General features: G+C 41.1%; 1 protein-coding gene across 2 annotated transcripts in view; it reads right to left on the minus strand.

Annotated features, from left to right (window-relative positions):
* Nucleotides 1–24,222, minus strand: part of TMEM104 (transmembrane protein 104) — a 77,256-nt gene that overhangs the window by 32,711 nt on the left and 20,323 nt on the right. For both annotated transcript variants that reach the window (XM_083598216.1, XM_083598217.1), the window contains exons 7-8: nt 21,475–21,574; nt 20,469–20,577 (exon numbers count right to left, since the gene is read on the minus strand). In XM_083598216.1, the coding sequence (XP_083454342.1) occupies nt 20,469–20,577; nt 21,475–21,574 (209 nt within the window). The remainder of the gene's footprint in view (nt 1–20,468; nt 20,578–21,474; nt 21,575–24,222) is intronic.

The following is a 24,222-nucleotide window of genomic DNA, read 5'->3' on the forward strand; positions in this document are numbered from 1 at the left end:
TACCGTTCACTACTGCCCAGCAACAATTCAATGTCAAAGAATCCCATGGTAGCTTGGGGAATCAGTGACAAACAGACATGGAGACTGAAGTTAACACTTAGGTTGTCGCAGCAGAAGCACTTTGGTTGTCCCCTCCCATTCATGCCTGGTTTAGAGGCAATCTAGAAGCAATACTAGCACAATATGCTCAACTGCAGTTAAGATTCTCATATGCTTCCCTTTCTCACTGTTCTATTGACAATGATTATTTGGTGCACTCCAAAACACATGACCACAGCAAGTAGATCGAAAAGTTGCATCAGTACCAAAAGAAGAGCAGCCATCTTTTAAATCTGGAAGTTATTATTCAGTTCCCAGCCCTTCTTCCTTAGGAACACACAGTCAAACAATTAACACAACCCCCTTCAAAAAGAGATGATTAGCTCATACATCAAAAAGAGCTGAAACAAAGAGACAGACAAGGGATGTGGATAATTAAGGAACAGGTGTTCTCTGCAAATTAGAACACACCAGAACCAACTGGCAAAAACAGCACCTTGGCCCAGCAGAAGGAAGGACGGAGAATCCCCAATGGACGAGGTGACAGGGTTTGAATCCTGTAATTGCCTCAGATCAATTGTTGCTTTAGGGTGCAAAGGCCTGTCTGGAAAGCCTAGTTTACAGACATATTTGCGGCAGCAAACTCAGAGAAAACTGCTGCCTGATCAGTTGCTATGAGGGTAAATGTCAGAAGGGTTTTAAAGTAAACCCTTCTGAGACAGTTTTGTAATCTTACTTGCACATGGTTATAAATTCTCAAACAATCACCACCATATCCTCTCCCACTGATCAGCTTCAGAGTACATCTTCAAATACACCCTCTCCTTCACTCAGTTGATTATCACAGAGAAATAACATATAAATCATTGTACCTGAACTATGGATCTATTTCCCAATCCCTTTGATTAAGAAAATATATATTTTGCTCCTAATGAGTCTCAAATTGAGCCAAAAGGCATGATGAATTTGCTTCTCTAACTGTCCAGTCCCCAAGATAAGGATAATCAGAGAGGAGGTAGAAATGTTTAAACATTTTTTTCAAAAGGGGTTCATGTCACTAACTGCCATTAGCAGGCACAGTGGAGCTATGTCTGTCATAAACCAGCAAAAAGTACAGTCCCAAAATAAAGTTCTCACATGCAGGGAGATTGACGAATGAACCACAGGTAACAATTAAAACCATTTCCTAAGGAATGATTGTTAGTTTTGCAATAAAATACACTGTGAATAGTTCACAAATAGGAAGACCAGCATAATTTTTATTTCAGAAACAGAAATATTCTAAAAGCTAAGACTTTTGCATCCTGCTATCAGGGAAATGAAAAGCAAATGAACTTTAATTATCTCTTGTGTTAAAAAGCAAATCATTAGTGTATGAAAACCTAGGGTTCATCCACACTTTCAATTGTCCTGATGCTTTCTCCCTGGAAAACCCACTGTTTACTGTGGCATCAGAGCAAATTTCAATCAGGTTTTCTCTGGATTGATGTTTGCTCCAATTTAGCACTAAAGAATAGGTTCTCCAGGGGAAAGCAGCAGGGAAAAGGCAAAACTGCTTGGACCCATGCCTAGAAAGCATAGGGCAAGCAGAAAACCACTTGGATCTGTGCTTTGTAGGCACAGGACAAGCAGAAGTATGGACAATAAAAACTAAATAAAAAAGAAGTGTGGATGAGCCCTTATAAAAAGGTAAAGGACCCCTGGATAGTTAAGTCCAGTCAAAGGCGACTATGGGGTTGCGGCGCTCATACAGCAACTCTGATCATGAAAAGAAATAATAATTTACAGGATGTGCATTATACTCATGGACAGAAGTAGGCCACACTCCTATTTAAGGTAGGTTGCAGCAATGACATAACTAGCATCTTGTGTCTAATGATTTAGGCTGCAATCCTAACCCTACTTACCTAGGAGTAAGCCCCACTGAATTCAATAGGACTTCTGAGTTGACGTGGTTAGGACTGGGCTGTAAAAGAGAGAAAACAAAGAAAGGGTGGCCAGATGCAGATATGGGCAGCTCCCCTGCACTTTTACAATTTACATGGAAGAGGGAATTTCAAAAGAAGTGGGTTTTCTCATCTTCTGTACTCCCTTCTGTATTCTTAAGATGCAACTGAGCATCTTAGAGAGAAAAAGAGGAAGACAGCAATATATAAAAATAAAAGTTTATCTCCAAGTAGTAGTCAAAGATGGGTCCAAGGTCTGAAGGGGTTCAAGAATATTGAGGTGGAGTCAAAAGTCAAGGATCCTGTTCATGGTTGGGTTCCTGACACGACTTAAGGTTTTAACTTCACTTTTTCTTCAGAAAAAGAATATATTTTGTCTGCACTAGCTCAATAAATATTAAGCATCAAACCTTTCAAGCTATAAAGCTGTAGCTAAACTCACAGAATCATAGTTGGCACTTCAAGAGTTCTGGAATTGGCAGCTTACATCCCAAGCTACCTATTTTAGAAATATCTAAGGCATTTATCACCCTGCCTGCTAAGCTTTAGCAAATTAACCTGAGGCGGAACAAACAGGCAAATCTTCAAATTGGAGCACATTACTTAACCCTGGTGGTTTACAACTGACAACAATCGATTCAGAAGAAAGGTTCATATCAAACTGAACAAGATAAGAAATTATGCCTGCTTTTCAATCATGAGCCGCATATCCATTTATTACATCCTTTGCTGTTAGCAAGGAGAATATTTTTAAACCAAGATCAAGCAAGGCAGTTATTCTTATCTACAGGAAAACTCCTATAAGCTCTATTCATTGCTCTCTCTTGAGCAGGAGTGGGGAACTTCTAACCCATGGGCCTACCAGGACCTCCTATTTGGCCCATGACATTGGTTTGGCCCAAAGCACACCCACACACCCTTCACATGAAATCATATGTCAAGGCACAGGTAAACCAGCAGGCCAATTTAAAAGGAAGACTCAGGAATGAATTCTAAAATGAACTCCTAAATCTTTCTTTCCAGCTGTAGCTTGAATGTAAGCTAAGGCTGCAAAAGAAGAAACTCATAATCTGGAGTGCATGCAGAGTGCACTCCTAATTCTTCTTGTGCATGCCATGGATTCAGAGTCACATCACCTGACACCAGGTAATGGAAGCCCCTTCCCCACTCTAAGTGGCCTGCAGAATGTAGGCCATTTTGAATCCTGCCCACCAAGCAGGATCCAGTTTCTCACCCATGTTCCGGAATGACAAACATTGATCAAAGGCTACTGAAGTAACCAACTAGAAGCTCTGCACTAAAATGAAGAAGTCAGTTTCCTTGTAAGTATCTTGCATATGAAACTAGACCAACCCAGCACACAACAGAGTGAGATGGCAACAGTTTTGTATCTTTTGCTGAATATTTTGTTTCCAATCAGAGTTAGTAGCTAGGTGATCCAGGAGGCAGAGGAGGAGGAGGAAGAAACACAGTTTATCTCTCTAAATTGCCTCCAGGCTAGTGAGAGAATGAGCAGCAGGCCAGCTTACAGAGCTGGAAAAGTGTTGACGTACTAAAGTCTGTTATTACCTCCCAAAGTCAACATTCGTTTACGTGCCTGTACCAGAATTCAGAATCTCACCTTCTGCATCTGTTGCCATCAATATTTTAAATTACATTCTTTTATTAGATAACAATATAATATCTTGGGCTCAGCTGAACCATCTTGCTGCAAACACCAAGACTAGGCAGTTAGAATTCCATACATAAAATGTTTAAAGGGTTACATTACAAGTATGTAGCTTACTCATTCTTCCAATCTAAAATTCAGTTCTCAACACTTCCGCAGCAATTAGTGGTTTGTTTTTATTTTTAAAAAATCTCATGAAAATTCAACAGTCTTTTAGTGTGAATTTTTATTAACGCATTTCTGTATGCAATTTCCCCTAATATGCTGTATTTTTGTATGTTATTTACACTAATACATGCATTTATATGCACACTTAATCTTAGTTTATGTTTTCTGTACACCTTATTTGGCTGCAGAATTGCATTGCAAAATTCAGAGAGGTACAAATTTTGAGTGAAGGCTGTGTTTTAGTTTCACATATGCTTTCAGAGAATGCAGATTTGCTAAGTTTACCTTTAAATATGAACTGAATCAAATTTATCCACCAACCCTACCTACTCTTACCAATGAAATGTGGTTATTTTTAAACAGCCCTTTTTCCATACAAGAGCAGTATAGAGTCTCACATTTTTCCAATGTCATTTAATTGTGTGGGGGTTGGAGAAATACTACTGCCTGCACTGGCAAGGCTACTGCCTGGCCTACAGCTGCGAGGTGTGGGGCAGTAAAAACCAACCGTGTACTTTAAGGAGCAGAAAAACAGAATGTCCTTCAATAGAGGATAAATAACAGCTCTGCTGAAGATCTCTTCGACAAAGGACATTAAAATGTTGTGATAGCTTTGAAGGTTGAATAAGATCCTTGGTAGATGTGTAAGCAATAATAAAGCCAGTAAGCAAAGTTATGTTGCTGACAGAGGCAAGCACCTTAGATTTTTTTAAACTGCCCAGTCTGCAAACTGACCCAGAGTTCACAAGGTAGCTAACGGCCTAAGTAACAAGCTCTGGAGTTAGTTGCTGGTAAGCACTAGGTCATTTAAGGAGGTACTAATGTGCTTCAAAGGGACGCGGGTGGCGCTGTGGGTAAAACCTCAGTGCCTAGGACTTGCCGATCGTAGGGTCGGCGGTTCGAATCCCCGCGGCAGGGTGAGCTCCCATCTTTCAGTCCCAGCTCCTGCCCACCTAGCAGTTCGAAAGCACCCCTAAGTGCAAGTAGATAAATAGGTACCGCTTTATAGCGGGAAGGTAAACAGCGTTTCCGTGTGCTGCGCTGGTGCTGGCTCGCCAGAGCAGCTTCGTCACGCTGGCCATGTGACCCGGAAGTGTCTCCGGACAGCGCTGGCCCCCGGCCTCTTAAGTGAGATGGGCGCACAACCCTAGAGTCGGACACGACTGGCCCATACGGGCAGGGGTACCTTTACCTTTAACGTACTTCAAATCACAAAAAAAGTGTTTCAATCGCCTTAAAAACAATTTCAAGTATAGCGCTTCTATTTACTGCTCCAAAAACTAGTCATCACTGCTGGTTTAGTCTATCTGTTTTCAGCCTGTAAGGCCATTAGCAATAGCTGGTGGAGTAATTTTATGACAAAACCCCCAGCAACTACTGTCCTTATGCCCCCATTACAGAAGCTGTGAACACTGCAACGGCATCACACACATTGATATTACAACCAATCAATTGCAAATATCAGGAGCAGAAAAGGGGCCCAAGTCCCCTCTTGATCTGATGGCCAACACTCCCTTGAACACTCCTTCCTGAACCTTGCATGCCATCTGTCTTGTCTTTGCAGTTTGACAGTTGACATGCTTCTCCCTCTCATATGAATTCTGATCTTCAGCAAAAGCACCAGATGGCTCTTGAGCTAAAATCTAAGCTTTATCCTTCACAGTTTTATGATACAAATCACAGGAAACAGAAGATTCCATCAGCTTGGGCAGCACTCTCCAAAAACCTTTGGAAGGCTTAAATTATAAAAATTAAGAGCTATGATAGCTGTTATGATGCTGATATCTAAGAAAATAGCATGTCAATTTTGTAATTTGCAAGTTATTGAAGATGCTTTTAAAAATGAAAAAGAAAAAAAAAGACAGAGAAAGTAAATGTGCTTCACCAAGAAGGCTCAGATGCAAGCTGGATTTTAAATGGCATTTTTGCTGAATGGCGAAATAAATAATCAGAAATCAATTTTCTCGATTCCATTGTACATACTGCATGGTTTATGATACAATTGTCTTATTCCATGCTTAGCCACACTTAAAAACACCTATTCAGCATTATGATGATTATAATTCTTAGGCTCAAAAGTGACAAACGTTTTTATTAATTTTTGAAATAGGTATAAATAGGGCTACCAATTAATTTCTGAACCTTTAGAATATGTATCCTATGCATATAAAGGATTTAAAAGTAATTAAAATTTTGGAATAGAACCCAGTACCAAGAGCTAGGGAAACATACTCCTGCCCTGATTTAAAAAGCTTGTTGCAAGGATTAGATTGCTAATCTAATCAACCTGGCCTCGGCTTCTTCTTTCTTTCCAATGAAAGAAGGGGACAAAAACTGAATCATTTGAAGATAATGAACTGCTGTGCTCATTCACAGTTAAGGAATGCTCACATTAGTGCAATATTATGATGAAAGCATGAATTGTCATTGTCAACTATGTCATCTTTACTATAAATTAAAAGACCAGCTTTTATCAAGGCCTGATATAGTTTAACAAAAATTATTAAACTCAGTGAGTTGCATCCTTTTTCTCCCTTGCTATGTTTAAAAGACCCAGAATGTTTTTCAGAAAGCAATTTGACAAAAGGAATGTGGTTCCTAGCACTAATAGAACGAAGTCATAGCAAACAGCAAGCTTGCATCTACAGTGCAAATATGCTTCCATTGTCATTTTTTACGTGTGTGTGTGTGTGTAGAAATACAGACACTGCCAATTTTCTAAGGTGACTGTTTAATTCTTCAATGCCTGAGTATTTATGGTGCAGTATCTTGTAATCACTTTAGCGCCTCCTTGGCTTCCAACCTTTTCCATTCTGTATCTTCTAATTACATCAACACAGAGGGGGAAGGGAAGAAAAGCAAATGACTACAAGAAAAGAGCTGAAATGTGCCAAACTGCTTCTACTGTACAAAGCAACACATGGGGGTGTTTTTGTTTCTTTCTATGTTACATATTTTTGTGTTTTTATATTGTAAGTCGCTCTGAGATCCTCAGATGAAAGGCAGTATGGAAATTTAATGAATATTAACAATATCCTAAGTCTGCTCTGCAAGAGTTGTATTTGCTCTCAAAAGATGACAAAATGTTTCTCTAAAGTTTGCATCAGCAGTGGACTAAAGGTAAAAATTAATTCAATGAATATATGAGTTTGCCCCATAGATAGTGAAACCACAGGGAAGGATATTGGTTTTGCTATTTAACTGCTATTTCTAGGTTTTTAGGACTGTGTGTGTGTCTTCCAACTTTGTACCTCAGCTTCACACATCCCTATCTCAAATATCAGTATGGCCAATGCTTTATCTGTATTGTTTATTTGGGTTGAGATAATTCCCTGGTTCTTTTGTCTGAACAAGCAGTGGTACATGTGCTAAGGTGGAACTAGCCAGCTACCTTGTGTTGCTGTTACTTACCTAGGCAGGGCTGAGGCAAGGCAGAGAAGTAGTGATGTTGGGGCCACACACTTGTAGTGGCAAGAGCACTGGACTGACATTGATATTCCCCCTGGTGCCCTTATGTGGCCCCAATAGGGCCACTGCCTGCCCAAACAAACACCAGCAATGTCAGTGTCGCTGGTCTGAACCCAAGCTAGACCATGCCACTGGCAGGGATGGAATCCAAATCTGCCACTGCCATTAGAATTGCAAAATTAATTGAATTTGACTTATTGATGCACATGCACACTTGTACAATAAGCATTCAGGAGAAAAAATTAAATTTGTGTCCCCCCCCCAAAAAAAATTATGTTATGACTACTAACATACATTGTCAAGTACAGATCTCACAAGTTTAGGTGTCTTGATCTGTTTTCTTCATCACTGAGGGTGCAGTGTATTTACCACAAACACTAAGTTTAGACAACTCAATAAACTCTGCTCCCCAAAAGGACGCCTTCATAGGCTTATCCCATTATTTGGCTGGTGAATAGCTGCTCCCTTAGGACAGAAATTATTTTGTTTGGTAGTTCAGCACTCTCACAGTCCTCAGGGGCTGCCTGTATCAGGACCATTTAAGTATTCATCTATTTTTCATCCTACTCTCCTAGCTCCAACCTCACTTTGAGGGCACAATACCTATGAACTTGGCTCCATATCTTTTAGCATTCCACAAGGAGGTTAAGACAGCACTACCTCAATGTGTCTTTAACTGCTAGCTCTTTTATTTAGTTTGCTGCTTTTATTCTAATTTATTTTTTGCTTTGAGGTTTTATTTTGTTTGCATGATTGTTTTATTATTCTAACATAATTTAATTGTAGGCTGCTTTGAAATCCTTTTTTTAAACATAGGTGTATGGAAATCCAGTAAAATAAAGAAGCACCTCTGTCGATATAGTTACTGTACTGCAAAAGTTTAAGACAGTGGTTTTCAACCAGTGTGCTACAGCACCCTGGGGTGCCTTGAATGATGGTCAGGGTGCCGTAGGCAACACTGGCCTCTGTCCCTCTTTCCTTCCCTCCCAAAGGCTTGCACAGCTGATTATTGCAGCAGCCCTGGCTATAAGCTCCACAGACGAATGGTGCCTCTGGGAGGCACCAACTCTTTGGGGCAGGGGGGACAGCTCAGAGACTGGGGCTGCCCAGAGGACTCCCAAAGAGGGGAGACCGGAGAGGAGGCTGAGGGAATACTTCACAAGGGAGGGTGTTTGCAAAAGGTTGAGAGGCTGCCAGCTCTGCAGGCAAGGGGTGACATAACTGGGCTCCTGAACCCCACAAGGGTGCCTCAGAAAGAATGTAGTTGGTTAAGGGAGCCATGGACTCAAAAAGGGTGAAAACCTCTGGTTTAAGTGTATAAGCTGTAAGCCTCCAATTCAAATCTCAGCCACGACACCCAAGTAAGAAGGCAAAAGGAATATAAAGTTATTCTGATTTCCATGAATTCAAAATCCTTGAAGGTTTAACAGCTGAGTACCCTTTTAATGCCAAAATTGTGTCACTTCTTTTCTTTTCAATAAGAAAGGTTTGAAGTCACATAACACAAGCTTTTCAGATTTATTATTACTATAATGTGAAATAGCAACTTAATTTTGGAATGGAAGAAGGATCAATTCCAAGGAACCATGAGAGGCGAATACAATTAGTTGTTAACAGAGAGAACATTAAATTCAAAGACCTGGCAAACCAATGTAATATCAACTAAGAAAAATTTTCAGTGACTGCAGCTTCTTGCCCCGTTTGACATTATTGAATGTACCAAAATTCTCTCATGCACTCAAATATTAAAACCAGAGTAGACCTGTCCTCATTTGCCTCCAGTCACTCAAATGAGATGCCCATGAAGAACTGTAGATATTCTTTAATCTAAAGTGCTGGGAGATAGTACCCACACTTTTTAAAAAATTAAGCCCCCCCCCATAAACCTGATCTCAGACATATAGAATATGTGCAGCCCCATCAAAATAGTTAATTTCATCTAAAGCACTTGCTTCATAAGACTCATTGCTATAATACACAATTACCCTCTTTTGGCTAATCTAGATATACTTTGATGTCACCAAATTCTTTTAAGGACAGCAAATCTTTGTTGAAAGGCTGCCACACTGTGGTTTAGCATGGCAAACTTTCAGTATATGTTCCCAACTGCTGCAGCTGAGCTGCAGCTCTTTGGACTGGATTGCCTCTTAAGTAAGTAGTCAAACTATGCCCCTTGGCATAGCAATGCAAGACAAATATTTGTTCTCTGTATAGGCCATGGTTATGGTGTTTGGAACGGGACAACTGATCGCAAAAGCCCTTTCTTAAGACCATTCCTCCAGAAAAGCTCAGTCAGAATGAGTGACAGCATAATCCAGGCTTCAATTAAAAAGAATAGAAAAATTTCACATCATGAAGTACAGAGACATCTCTGTACAAAGAACACATTCAGGTCCAGTGTGTTATCGATCTCTCTGTAAAGAGAGACAAGCTAATCCTTTAAAGCCAGCAGTTTCTATTTTCCTGTAGTCTCCCTTCAATCCAGATCCAAGGATCAGTTCCCACCCTGGAGCACTAAGGTACCTGAGCTTTCTGTTGTCCCAACTCAACAGTGTCATCAAGAAGGAAACAAGAAATCAAATTCATCCCCTCAGAAGCCGATTCTAAAGGACCCTGAGGTTTTACTTGCAGAACAGGGAGGAGAGGAAATCTGCCACTATCTCAGCTATGTCAAATTAAGCAAAAGCTCAAACAGGTCATTTATCTGTCTACAACTTTGGGTTCAGGCTGGAAATAATAGGCTGAAAGAAAAAGGCTATAAAATAGGAGGACTGAGTTGTCTTTGAAAAGCAGGCAATTGACAGAATGAATTTACCAAGTTAATGGAAGACTAATGGCCCCGAAAGAAGGGAATGTCATATTAACAGGCCTGCATACTAAGTTCTACACCAAGAAGTAAGGAACTGCATTCTTCTACTATCAGAGGGTGAGAGAATAATAATTACAGAATCACATAGATGGTGATCCCAGGGTTTGGAGCAACCTGGGCTTGCAAAGTGCAATCAAGCAGATTTCTCAAAGCTAATGTCGTTGAAGCAAGTGACAACTCATCAGTTTCTCAAAATTATGGTATGGGCAAAGAAAACCAGTTAGTTGTGGGCATTTAGCTCAATACTTACAGTATTTTTCGCTCCATAAGACGCACTTTTTTCTTCCTAAAAAATAAGGGGAAATGTCTGTGCGTCTTATGGAGTGAATGCGTGGTCCCTGGAGCTGAATTGCCCAGGGGCAAAAAGCAGATTATGCTTTTTTTTTTTTTTTGAAAGAGGGAAGCGGGTGTTGAAACAAAGCACGGATCACATGGATCCTCAGGATTTTTGCTTTGGGTCACCCTAAATTCACCAACAGATCACATAGCATGTCCATGGCTACAGCCTGCACCAAAAAAATCATGCACCCACTGTTGCATGGGGCCACAATGGAGCAAAAATGTGGTTACAAAACACAGATGCACATGGATTCTCAGGATTTTTGCATTGGGCTACCCCAAACTCACCGTCAAATCACATGTCTGTGGCCACAGCATGAACCACAAAAATCATACATCTACTGTTTCGTTCAGAATATTTTTTTTTCTTGTTTTCCTCCTCTAAAAACTAGGTGCATCTTATGGTCAGGTGCGTCTTATGGAGCGAAAGATATCCTTTCACGCCCAAAGTCCATTTTGGGGGCCGGTCAATTTAATCCTGCCCCCATGGCAGTATATGTCCTGGGTTAAAAAAAAAGAGCTCAACAATTTTGGGGTGAAATTGTAAAAATAGCTCAACAACTTCAAACCTAAAAAAATCTTAATAATTTTGGTTGGTCCTCATGCATGTTCACTTCATCAAATCTGGCCCTCTTTGAAAAAAGTTTGGGCACCCCTGCCTTACGACATTCATGCCTCTCACACCTGCTCTAGTCAAAATTGTATCAAGATGTGTGCATACACTTCCTCAACTCCACGTTACTTTGTGCAGTTATGATAGAACTTCTATTTCCAAAACTTTTAAAGGTAAAGGTAAAGGTACCCCTGCCCGTACGGGCCAGTCGTGTCCGACTCTAGGGTTGTGCGCTCATCTCACTTAAGAGGCCGGGGGCCAGCGCTGTCCGGAGACACTTCCAGGTCACGTGGCCAGCGTGACGAAGCTGCTCTGGCGAGCCAGCACCAGCGCAGCACACAGAAACACCGTTTACCTTCCCGCTATAAAGCGGTACCTATTTATCTACTTGCACTTAGGGGTGCTTTCAAACTGCTAGGTGGGCAGGAGCTGGGACCGAAAGACGGGAGCTCACCCCGCCGCGGGGATTCGAACCGCCGACCATACGATCGGCAAGTCCTAGGCACTGAGGTATGATAGAACTTCTATTTCCAAAACTTTTGTAAATCTGCAATTAAAAGGCAACAAACAAAGAGCACTTTCAAGGCTTAAGCACGCCTAAACTAGAGTCAGTAACCAGTCAAGTGAACTATCAAATACTGTAAACTGACTAGTCAAGTGATGCTTATTTAACTATCACAAAAAATTGTTAAATATTATCTGAAGCCAAGACTACTAACGTGTTACAAAGTGGTTGCTTCTCTGTGTACTTCATTATGGTGTCATTTTGGGGCAAGGGCAGGAATAAGGGCTGCTTGTCACCTAGCCCACAAGCATTTTTTTGGTGGTTTTGTTGAAACTGATCAAGTAAAGCTGAAATTTGGCGCAGATGCTCATCTGGTCGCCTTAACTCAATACATAAATAACAACCACTGGCAGAACTGCAAGGGCCACACAATTCAAAATGGTGGTTGGGAGGTGTGTTTTTTTAATTGTGATTTTGCAGTTATGAACATTAAACAGGATTCACTACTTTCCAGGCCCAACTCAGTGCAAATACAAGAGAACACATACTGATGTGTACATGCAAATATCCATATAAATTAACATGAAGCATAACTACCAGCATTATCTTAACTAATTATAAGGCCCTTGCAACTCTGATGATCTCTGGCATTTAATGACATCAGAATGAAAATCTGTGCCAACACAACAGAATTGATTATACATACAATTCATTGTTTCAAGATGCATGCTGGCCGCCACCTTGAACTGCAAGACCCATGCAACTCTGACAATACAGTGGTACCTCTGGATGCAAACGGGATCCATTCCGGAGCCCCGTTCGCATCCTGAAGTGAACATAACACGCGACTGTGCGTCTGGTTTTGCCGCTTCCGCACATGACATCATTTTGAGCGTCTGCACATGCGGCGAAACCCGGAAGTAACGTGCTCCGTTACTTCCGGGTCACCAAGGAGCACAACCCGAAAATGCTTAACTTGAAGCGTATTCATCCTGAGGTATGACTGTACACAGAAAAGATTTGCTCAGGGACAAGGACAAATGGACAAGGCTCCCAAAAGAGGGTTTCCTGCATGTTTTCTGTTACAAAAATGCCCAAAAGATGTTACCGAGCTACAGCATAAATATGCTACATCTTTTGCTCTCACTGATCGCTATGGTCTAAATCTGTATTTGATACTAGGTGGGTCCCTATCCAGATCATGGTGCTCCAGTGTATATGAATCCTTTAATTATGTTTTCATACAATGAAAGTACCTGGCATATTCAGCTTTGGTATCTCAATAGAGAAGACTCCTTTGAATGTATAAGGCAGCCTCTGTTCTCTTCATATCAAAATTTTTTTGTGTATATGAACTGCTCAGAGCCAGATGGGATAGCTGCTATAAAATCCGTCCCTGTGGACAAGCTTCATTCAACCAGCCTTGCCCTCTGCACAAAGGCCATTTGGGTTAAATAGTGATAATAACCATACCAATTAGTATTAACATGCAAGGAAGACAGACTGCCCTTAGAGGCTTGTACTTGTATAAAGCAAGGGGGGGGAAGGAAATTTTACAAGTCTGTAAGCAAACAAGGAGAGACCAGACATACAAAAGTAACTAAACAATGACACCCTGACTAAGGAAGCCTGCTAGAGTCTTCTTTGTCTCTCAAATTGTACCATTTCTAAGTACAGTACCAGTATTTTCATGCATTCGTATGGCCCCATTATTTCCCCTGCCCCTGCAGAAAGCTCTACAGAACCCAATGGCCTGGGTGGAGTGAGCATGTTTCTGCAATTCTATCTATTTTTCTAGCATCCATATAAACCTCCACCATCTCACTTTCACCAGGGCTGGTTTGTGTGAAAGGGTTGGTTGTACTGGCATCAACAGGAGTTGATGAAGGGAAGGACTGGTTGGCTGGGAGATCTTTCACAGCTTTTCATCGCAACCCAGAGATCTTCACACAACTGTTACTGGTTTGCAGGTGTGCACCAGGAGATCTGCACACATCCAGCACACATGGATGTTGCTGGGATGAGGTGACCCAGAAAGAACAACAAGTTTAGAAGGGGGGCTCAAATGTCAGAGACATTTGGGAAACATTTGCCCCCTAAAAAAAATAAATCCGAAAAAACAACAACAACCAAGCACACTTCTTACTCTCTACCAGTCCAGGCATAACAAATGTGATTTCCCTAAGTTCAATCGGAGCTTCAGTATAGAAAGCTAGATACACCAACCATAGTGAGAAACTATGTAATCATAGTTTCTCATGTCCAATGCCCAGGTGGTGGCTAGGGCCATGGCACAACCCTCCGGTGACTCTAGGGGAAAGCTTCCAGTTGATTCACATCAACAAGCTCCCCCTGCAGGTTGTTAACCCTCGTGTGACTCCCTGCAGAGCGGGCAGGAGTCAAGCATAGTCTGTTCGGATCCAACGCCTAAGCCAATATCAGTCACATTCTGTAAACAATAAAGTTGTGGTCTTTTTTAGCCCATTAACCTAAAATACTTGTGTCCACGTGTCTTATTTCATCACAAAGAGGGAGCAGGGCATCGACTCGCAACAGAAAAGTTGTGGTAAACTATGGTTGCTCCATGATCCGGGGCAACATCTAAATCCTTGGCAGCCTTACTGCTTGATCTCAAGAAACTATATATTAACAAGCTTGTGATCAAACAGGTGGGTCATAAAATTTGTAGGTCTTCCCAAAGAGTGGACTGTGTGCATGTTCTAGAAACAGACCTATCTATCGATCTGCAATAAGAATGGGGCCATAAGCCTGGAAGTGTTTGGTCCCACATATTGCTGCTCCACAGCGCATCCTGAAGTTTATGGTGCAGAGCACCTGTACCTAGTTGAGGGCTGTACTCCAGATGGGGTGTGTGTGTGTGTGTGTGTGTGTGTGTGTGTGTGTGTGAGAGAGAGAGAGAGAGAGAGAGAGAGAGAGGGAGGGAGATATCACTCAGTGACGTGCTGGGAGACAGCCGTGGGAACCATGAAAAAGAAACACATGGTGAAGACACTGATGGCAGTCTGCAGGTGTATTTCTGTCAGGCAGGAAGCACCCTACTGAGACGAAAATAATGAGCAAAATGCTTCTCTAATGAATAGTGCATTTCAGCTTTGGTGCTTTCTGATTACATTTTGAATCTAAATGGTTCTTATGGGCCGAGGATTGCCTCTTTATCAGACGGGCGGGGCTAAACTTGCTCAGTATTCCAATCAGTTTCAGGTTAGGGTGACATTGTCCCTTTCTGAAGAGAATCAGTAAGTGCTTGCGAGCCCTCATTTTATTCACTGCACTAGCATGTGTCCAACTGGGATAATCTCCATTAAACCATCTGTGCTCCCATCTTCGCTCAGCCTGCACCCGCTGGGCTCCCTGTAACGCTGCAGCATCTGTGAACCTGTATGCACAGATACCAGTTCCTGTCCTGATTAGCTAAACAGTCTCAGTCCAAACCCTAAAAGAACAGATGTACCAGAACGTCTCAAAACAGCACAAAGCCAGGAGGGAGAGAGTGCCTTCTGCAAAGCCTATTTCCAAACCAGTATTATCCTCCCCTGCCTTGGGAGCTTCAGTCATTTTCCGTCTGTGCCCTGAAGGTAGATGAACAGCAGAGGGGGAAAGCAAAGCTGTTTGGGTGGAGAGCAGAGGTGATGCTTGCAATTATTGTGCTGCATCCTGGCTCCAACCCTCTGGATGGCTACTTATTGCTCCAGTTAAAACTGTCTCTATTCTAGCAATATGAGTGCTATTGCACATCTGTAATCCATGGAATGTATAAAATAATGTACAGTACACACATAGTTTCATTATTACGGTGAAAGCACAAATCAAAACCAGCTTATGCAGAATACAAGTGGCTCACTTTATTCAGAAACATGTAGCAAAGATCCGGGTGTGCCATTTCAAAAGAGATGATTGAGCTACCAAACAACTAGCCTATATCCTTTTTTAGACCCAGAACATGGTTTATGAAAATTCGGGGATCTTTAGATAAGATATCAAAGCATGGCTTTGGCAATACATAAGAAAGCCATGCTCTAGCTTTCACCTGATCAGAACCATTCAGTTACTTCTTCTATGGGGCAAACTTTTGTCAGCATTATATTCAAACTGACAAACTATGGATTGCACCTACAAACCAGGATTGCAAACCAGCTTCTAATCATGTTTCAAACTGTGGCTTGCACTAAAAAAGGAATTCAACTGGAACATGCAAAGGGTATGTAAGGAGCAATGAAGCCATGCAAACCTTTCTTATTACAGGACAATTAAGAGAATCATATCATGTTGGCTTTAGAGGATGAGACTCAGCTACCAGAAAACAATGTGAGACTGTAAGTTATTTGCTTAAACCATGAACATTTCACATTACCATGCTACTGGGTGAAATATAATTGTCACCCAAGCTCCTAGCTGAATTACAAAGAACATATTGATAATGTACCATGAATGAATAGTTCAACTTCAAAACCCTTCTGTTGTCTTCCAAAATAACAGAAGCAGAGCAGAGCCTCAAATAACATAATGGGGCTGCGGGGTGGGGTGGCAGAGAGACTGATTTAAGCATTTCAACAACATTTTCCATTGCCTGTTTATTTTGCAAGGCTGTACTTTCAGAGGTAATTTACAAGAGAGATGAGGTAACAGTAAAATTTGTGCAGGACGAAGGTTAATGCAGGCCCCACAGACTGTGTGCAGACAGTGTAGCCACTTAGGTGTGCTGGAGTCTGCAGAGCAATATTAAAAATGCTGCACAGGCAGGCAACTCATCAGAGAGCAACTTAATCTGTCTAAATATTCTCATTACGTACATGGCATTCAACTTCCATTCTTGAAGCACGGGAACAGAGACCATTTCCAGAGGACTTTTGGGACATTAAACCATGAAATAGGACTTTATGTCAGTCATTCACTCCTCCTCTTTCCCAGCTCCGAGATACAGTGTTTGAAAGTTATTACTGCACTGAAAGGGAGGGGAGTAAAGACAAACAGGGACATTGGAAGGGAGACAGAAGGCTTTTCTAGGATGAAAATTGCCCAATTAATCCAGTATCAGTGGATACCACTGATTTGTTTTAAAACTGCAAATAATTCTAAGGATGCAAAGATCTTGTGGCATTTCTTTTCCATTTTGTTGGCTGCATTATTATTAATATTTATTTAATTTATATACTGCCTTTCATCAGACGATCACAGGGTTGTTTACAGTACATAAACAGAAAAATACATAATCCAAACATATGAGGAAAATGCATAAAATGTAAAATTCAAATAATCTATCACAGTGTCATTTGGAATTCTAAAGGTCACAGGGAGCAATGGAGAGAATACACAGAAAGAGAGAATACAAATTCCACAGTCCTTAATAAACCTGTAATTTCAGATGGAAGTTAAATTTATCTTAGACTACACAGTATACTAGGAAGGAAGGAAATCACATCAGACTCAATGGAATATCAAAGTACTTTAGCATTGGTCTTTCAATATTTCTCTCTCCCCATACTTGAATTAGCTTGCTTAAAAGGCTCTATTACTTTCTACACAACAGATTCAATAGAAGAAGTTCAGAAAATATGAGACCCGCTGTTGGAAAATGCTTTAGAAAGCAAGTTATCTTCTGCAAATGTTCAGTCCATAAACAAACTTACATGCACAAAAAGGTGAATGGTCAATGCATATACTTTGATGTTTTTCCCTTCTACTTTTGATTTATTTTATCATAGAATCATTGAATTGTAGAGTTTGAAAGGATTCTGGGGATCATCTAGTCTAACCCCCAAAATGCAGGATTCTCCACTAAAGCATCCATGACAGATAGCTATCTAACCTCTGGCACGACTTGTTTTAAGCTATCTAACCTCTGGCACGACTTAGTAATCACAGCTCACAGACAGACCATTTAATTATCTGTTCTAGAACCTTTCCTGGTATCGGTGTCAAGCTGACCAGTCAGTAGTTACCAGAGTCTTCTTTTTTGTTTTGTTTTTTGTAGATGGGGACAACATTTGCCCGCCTCCAGTCTGCAGGGACCTCACCTGTTTTCCAAGAATTCTCAAACATTGTACAAAGAGGCTCAGAGATTACATCTGCAAGCTCCTTTCGTATCTTTGGCTGCAGCTCATCAAGCCCTGGATATGTGAATTAATTTATAGTAACTAGGTGTTCCCTTACCACCTCGTTTCCTATTTAAATAATCACAGTGATTTTAATTTATGTAAGCTGCCTTGAGTAGAGCAGACATATTATAAAAAAAATGCAGACTGAAAATAATTCAAGAATTTAGCCAAGCTTTGAGGTCCATCCCTACATACTCTCACATTCTGCATAAACATATCTCAATAGCCTCAATCCAGGGGGCCACATGACAGGGCTTCCAAGTCTGCTATTTTTAGATGTGGTCCTCCATGCCATCCAACAAGCAGTCAACCGAGTCTCCATACAAACATGGATGGAACCTCAGTAACAGCCCACTATAAGCAACTGCTGCCAGTTTAAAAGTGAGTGTGTTTATAAGTCATTTCATGTATCAAAGTGCTTTCTAGATCAGAGCTAACATCTTTCTTTCTTTCTTAGGGTGGGGGGAAGAGAAGTATTGCTGCTCATGCCACTGTTAGTTTAAATTTAAAAGATGTCCAGAGCACCTTCTGTCTCTATCACTCAGCTGCCTCTTTAACTTCTTCTCCCCATTTCCCTAGCAACCCCACCTTCTCAGCCCCATGTTGTGCTCAGGTCCTGTCTCTGGACTTCTTTTAAGCATCTGGTTGACCATTGCGAGTACTAGATACTGGACCAGATGGACCATTGGCCTGATTCAGCAGGCTCTTCTTAAGTTCCTATGTGTCAGACCCAAGGCCCATCTCCAAAGCAGTTGTGGGGTTTGCTGGGGTAGAGTAATCTGAACAGTCTAAGTGACATGGCAGAGACATTGAAAATGACAGAAGAAAGACAAATTCAGAGTAAAGCACCTATTGCTGATCTACAGTTTACCAGCTCTTCCGATTATTCTTCCACATTCATTTAGCGATGTGCTAGACACTACATAGAATACAGAAATGACAACCAGGCTATGTGACACTGGTAAATTTGAACTGACACTTTGATCTACTAAAAGAGAAAGAATCAATGCTGCTAGGGACTGACAAATAATAAAGTATTGTTCAAATCCAAAACAAAGACACCAAAATTGTGTCATAGAATTTGCACACCCAGAGCAATAAACCTTCTGTTTCTACAAAAGTCACAATATTATTATTTTTTAAATCTCTGGCTTTATGAATTACAGGTGCAATAAATGGGAGGTACAGGCAGTAATTAATGCATGTCTGCCTTTCCTGATGAGCTCCTTCTGGTGGGTCAGAGTTATTGAAATTCATTGAGAAAATCTTCAATCATGCAGAAATTCTGAAGAAATAGGCCTAGACGCAATTTAATAAAGCAATAATATTTCTTTTAAATAATTAACCAGGCTGTGACATTTGCTAATATTCCTAAGGCCTAACTCCTGCTTCAACATTATTACTGGGTGGTGGCGGGGGGGGGGGGGAGAAGTGTGCTGCTCAGGGAACTGATCCAGTAGGCACTCACAAAAACCCCAACATGTACATGCACAGTCAAATGAAAACTGAATATATTGCTCTGGGTCACTTCCTCATTGCCAGCAGTTATGTTTACCTTCAGCCTTCAACTGCAATATTTATTTTTATCCATAACTCTAGTTCCACAGTACTTTGGTTGGTTTTATTGTTCAGTAAGAGAGAATTCCTTTAATTTACTTGTCCTTGCCCCCCCACTTCCTATCCCAATTATTATTATTTTGTGCTTAGATGCAATCAGCTATCTGCCACTTATGTCAAAGCAGGTTCCTTTGACAAGGATGCTTTAAAACATGCAGTTTCTATCACAGAACAGAGAAAATTCTATTGGAATTTAGTAGTATATTGAAATACTACTTTAAAAAAGGCTAATAAAAAGGTCAATTAAAAAAGACCCGTTTCCTGATAAAGAGGCATTTGTGAGGAATCTACCTACATATAAGACACAGAACTACATAAACGCTTGAAGCATTCACAAGTAAAAGGCATCTAATCTTGTGCACATACACATACCATGAAATTGAAAGAAAACAAGGATTAAGAATCTTCAGAGTGATTTCTGATACAAACTATAAATTATTGTAAGATTATCATCATTTCACCAGCAATGCAGCTGCTTATTGCAACACACAGAAAAAGCAGCAAAGCAGGAGGAAAACTAAACAGGACATCATACTGTAAGTGCAGCCAGAATTCACAACGTGCCAGCAATGTCAAATTCATTTTTGTTTCGCAGCACAGTGAACAAGAACCCATTCACTGTTGGATGGACTGCTTTTCAAGACAAGAATGACAAACCTTGAAGGCTACTAAGTCCATCTTCAACATTTGGGTAACAAGTGTCCAGCAGGAAAAGGAGAGGGAAGGGGCTATCAGCAAGAGTAGATGGCTATCACCAATAAAATTTAAATCAAACAAAGTCATATTTAGGGTAGACCCACTGAAACCTATAGGTGGCATTCTATGATGTCTGCTTGTTTGAGCAATGGGACTTCTGGCATGTTTTCAACCCCTACAGCCCCCAACCCTGCAAAGCAGATTTCGGGTGTAAGAAAGGAAGGAGAAACCCCATTGCATACATGAATGCCTGCTTGTGCTACATTTGATCTCACTCAGCAGTTCACAGCAGTTCACTCAGCAGTTCACAGATTTCAATGGGTATGACTAATACTGGGTATCACCCTTAGCATGTAAGCATCCCTTCAGAATCAGTTATTTAATTAAAGATGTAAAATTCCCCCAGGCACAGGAGATACTCACCAGATAAATTCTATAAGCATCAATCCTTCTGATTGGTCCCCAGCACTTGTCTGTGTCATTATACTTAGTACCATCTTCAACACTGCATGAATGATTGCCCGTCACACTACTGACAAGAGGGAGAAGCAAAAGCAGACCACAGTTAATGCACCTATGCATGGGCATAGCAGCTGCCCCTCATTGAAAACACTTAATTAATTGAGGTTCTCCCCATCCATAAATCCTGGCTACACCCATGCACCTATGCAAACCCCAGCCACCATTCCTCCCCACACTTTTTAAAAGGATGATGGAGAATTTCCCCTTACACAGCACACACCATGTGGAGTCTCGGTCAATCAAGAACTCCACATTCTTCAACACTGTACCTTATAGATTTGGCATGTAAGGTATATGTAGACATTTTTAAAAATAGAAGTGTTTCTTGATTAAAGAAATAGTAGTCATTTAATCATATAACTTGTAATTCATTGATTAAAGCCAGATTAGTTTGTGTATGAATCAACAACAGTATTGAAGAAAAGGCTATTTTTGTATCAGGCTCCTAGTCTTAAAATACCCATTCCCGGCTGTGTGGGATAGAAGGGGGAATGTATGTTCTATAGTGGCACCTGTCATTCATGCTTTTTGTAAATACAGGCACAAAAATTATTTTAGACCATTGTAAAATCTGCTGCCCAATTAGTCAGCAGCACCTTCTGATAATCTAATTTAATCAAAGAATCAATCAAGTAAGCATTGCAGCCCTATAAAGAAGTAACTCACAAATTAGCCCCTAGACCTAGTTTTTGTCAATATGCTAAGCACTGTCAAATTACATCAGAACAATGTAACCCACTCTGGAAAATTAATTTGAAGTGTGAGGTAGAAATACTTTAAATTTATTAATTACAACCAGCAAGTCAATCTTCTGCCAGAGCCATCAATGTGAAATGGTTATGCAATCCTCCGACATTTCAGCAAGAAACTGCTGCTTGCAAAATATTGCCACCGAAAGCACACTCACCAGGTCACCTGCATGAGAGAAACTGGGACAGCAGCTGCGTATATCGCCAAATCACCATAGAGGTAGATGATTATGCAGAAATAGAACAAGTTGACTCCCACTGTAAATAAAGGGAATAGTAAACATAGGTTTAGACTAGACCAGTCTGTTCCTGTAGTTTCACTTTTTACACCAGGATCTATCTAGGAACCTTTTGTGGATCACCACTTCAACTTGCTGTGCTGCAAAAAGGCTTCTGGGGAAAACATTTCACGACTCTATTGGCAACACCTTGTTTATTTCACCTAGTTGAATGATCTACATTTGTAAAAAAAAAATCAGCCCTACCAATTGCTAGGACAGTGTTCCTGAGGGGCAGTCCAGTTGTCTAAGACTAACGTAACTGTATAAGCATGCATTTTCAACATTATTAAAATATTTGTATACCGTATTTTCATAAAAGATAACAAAACCATTTACAACAATTATAATACAATAAAAACCACACAAAAATTAAAACAGTTCTCCATCTCACTATTAGGGGAAATGTTTCTTAACTGTCTTCATAAGCCTAGCAACAGAGAAGTTTTCAGCAAACATTTGAAACATTAGTATAGAAGGTGTCTGCTGAATCTCTAAGGCTCAGTTCTGTGTCTACGTCAAATGCGCCTCACCATCTCACATGATGCTCTTACATATGATCTCAGTGATTGCACTGAAATAAAAGGGTCAAGGTGGTCCCTGAGGCACCCTGGACCTATGGTGTTGAGCCCTTCATCAATTAATAAAAAAAAGGTAAAGGACCCCTGACAGTTAAGTCCAGTCGTGAACGTCTCTGGGGTTGCAGCGCTCATCTCGCTTTTCTGGCTGAGGGAGCTGGTGTTTGTATGCAGACAGACTAAGCTGCTTCTGGTGAAAATCAGAGCAGTGCACGGAAACGCCATTTACCTTCCCGCCAGAGCGGTACCTATTTATCTACTTGCACTTTGACGTGCTTTCGAACTGCTTGGTTGGCAGGAGCTGGGACCAAGCAACGGGAGCTCACCCCGTTGCGGGAATTCGAACTGCCGACCTTTTGATCGGCAAGCCCTGATGATGAGCAGCCCATGCAGATATTTCTGTACCAGCTAGAGCTTCTGAGCTAGGCCTAGGGGCAAGCTCAGATACAGTGCATTGTGTAATGTAAGAGCACAAACAAGGTGCTTAAAACCAGCCATTATCACACAGCAAACAATGGTAACCAATATTAGTCAGAAGGAAGGTATTTTGAAAAGATGACTTGGCCTTTCCTGCTTCAGACTTCCTTACCCTGCAGATATGTAATCAAATGCCTGCAGTAACCTAACCAGTTCTATAGTAGCTCCATTTAAAAACCAGGTGCAATTCTACTTCCACAAAGTTTGCATCCCATAAAACAGAAGTGCTGAACCTCATACCCAGGGGCCAAGAATGCCTCCCACCAAGCCACTATACCTGGCTATTTTCATGTGACACCCCCTCCCCTGCCATGTCCCTCACAGACTCTGCTTTGGCTCCCTCCTTGAATGCTTTGGCGTGGCTGGAATGTGGCATTTAACAGTGCCTTTTCTGGCCTAGCTGGAGGGCATACAGGCATGTGAGTGAACGTAAATTAACCTAATGTATACAAGTAAAATGCGACCCCCAGACTGAAAAATATTCTCCACCCCGCCATAAAATGTTACCTATCCTATATTCCGTTTTATCAAGGAAAATATTCACTGCCACCATACCCTTGCTCTAGAGGACGCAGGTGAGACAGACTTTATAGTTTCACAGACAAAAAGAATTACCGGGAGGCAAACAAACTCTGCTTTGATGAGTAGAAATCAATAAGGATAAAGAGATGCCAAAATGCACCAGCTTGACTTAAAAGAAATAGAACTGAATGCCTCAATCTGAACAGATTTCATTTCCAAAGGCCGCTGAGACAAGGAAACAAAACATGCATTGTTTCTTATAAAAGGAGAGCAGACAGGAATATTGTAAGAAAGCAAAAAATAAAGGAGCTTGACAGGAATACTAATCTAGTCTAGAATTTTGGTGCACAACTTCTAACTGCACATTACACTAGCAGCTCCACCATACAAAATGCTTCAGCTGTTATGGTGGAGTGTTTTATGATGCAATCTAACACAGGATTTTGAGCTTGGCAACAGAACAGAGCCATATATTGACACCTAAATTGTTGTGGCACCACTGCTACTAAAAAAAATAGAAGCTTCAGAGCAATTCACAGCTGTGCTTTATGACAGTACGAGGCCTAGAAGTGAAGAAGAAGAGTTTGGATTTGATATCCCGCCTTTCACTCCCCTTCAGGAGTCTCAAAGCGGCTAACATTCTCCTTTCCCTTCCTCCCCCACAACAAACACTCTGTGAGGTGAGTGGGGCTGAGAGACTTCAAAGAAGTGTGACTGGCCCAAGGTCACCCAGCAACTGCATGTGGAGGAGCGGAGACGTGAACCCGGTTCCCCAGATTACGAGACTACCGCTCTTAACCACTACACCACACTGGCTCTCGACTTTAGGTGTGGCCATCTGTGAGGAGAGCAGAAGTGCCTTGCCATTCCTATTCTGAGTTTCTTTGTCTCATCCAAAGAATTTCCCTGTGACAGATCCCAGATGACCTAAAGGACAGCCCACCTCATGTTTAGCCATTTAAAAGAGAACCAAAGTCTCCAGAAAGATCCATATGATCACCATTTTTTATTTCTTCCCCTACAGTGAGATATATGAACTACAGGTGCAAAT

Source organism: Podarcis filfolensis (genome assembly GCF_964270895.1).
Source record: "Podarcis filfolensis genome assembly, chromosome: 2".
In the NCBI taxonomy this organism is placed as follows: domain Eukaryota; kingdom Metazoa; phylum Chordata; class Lepidosauria; order Squamata; family Lacertidae; genus Podarcis; species Podarcis filfolensis.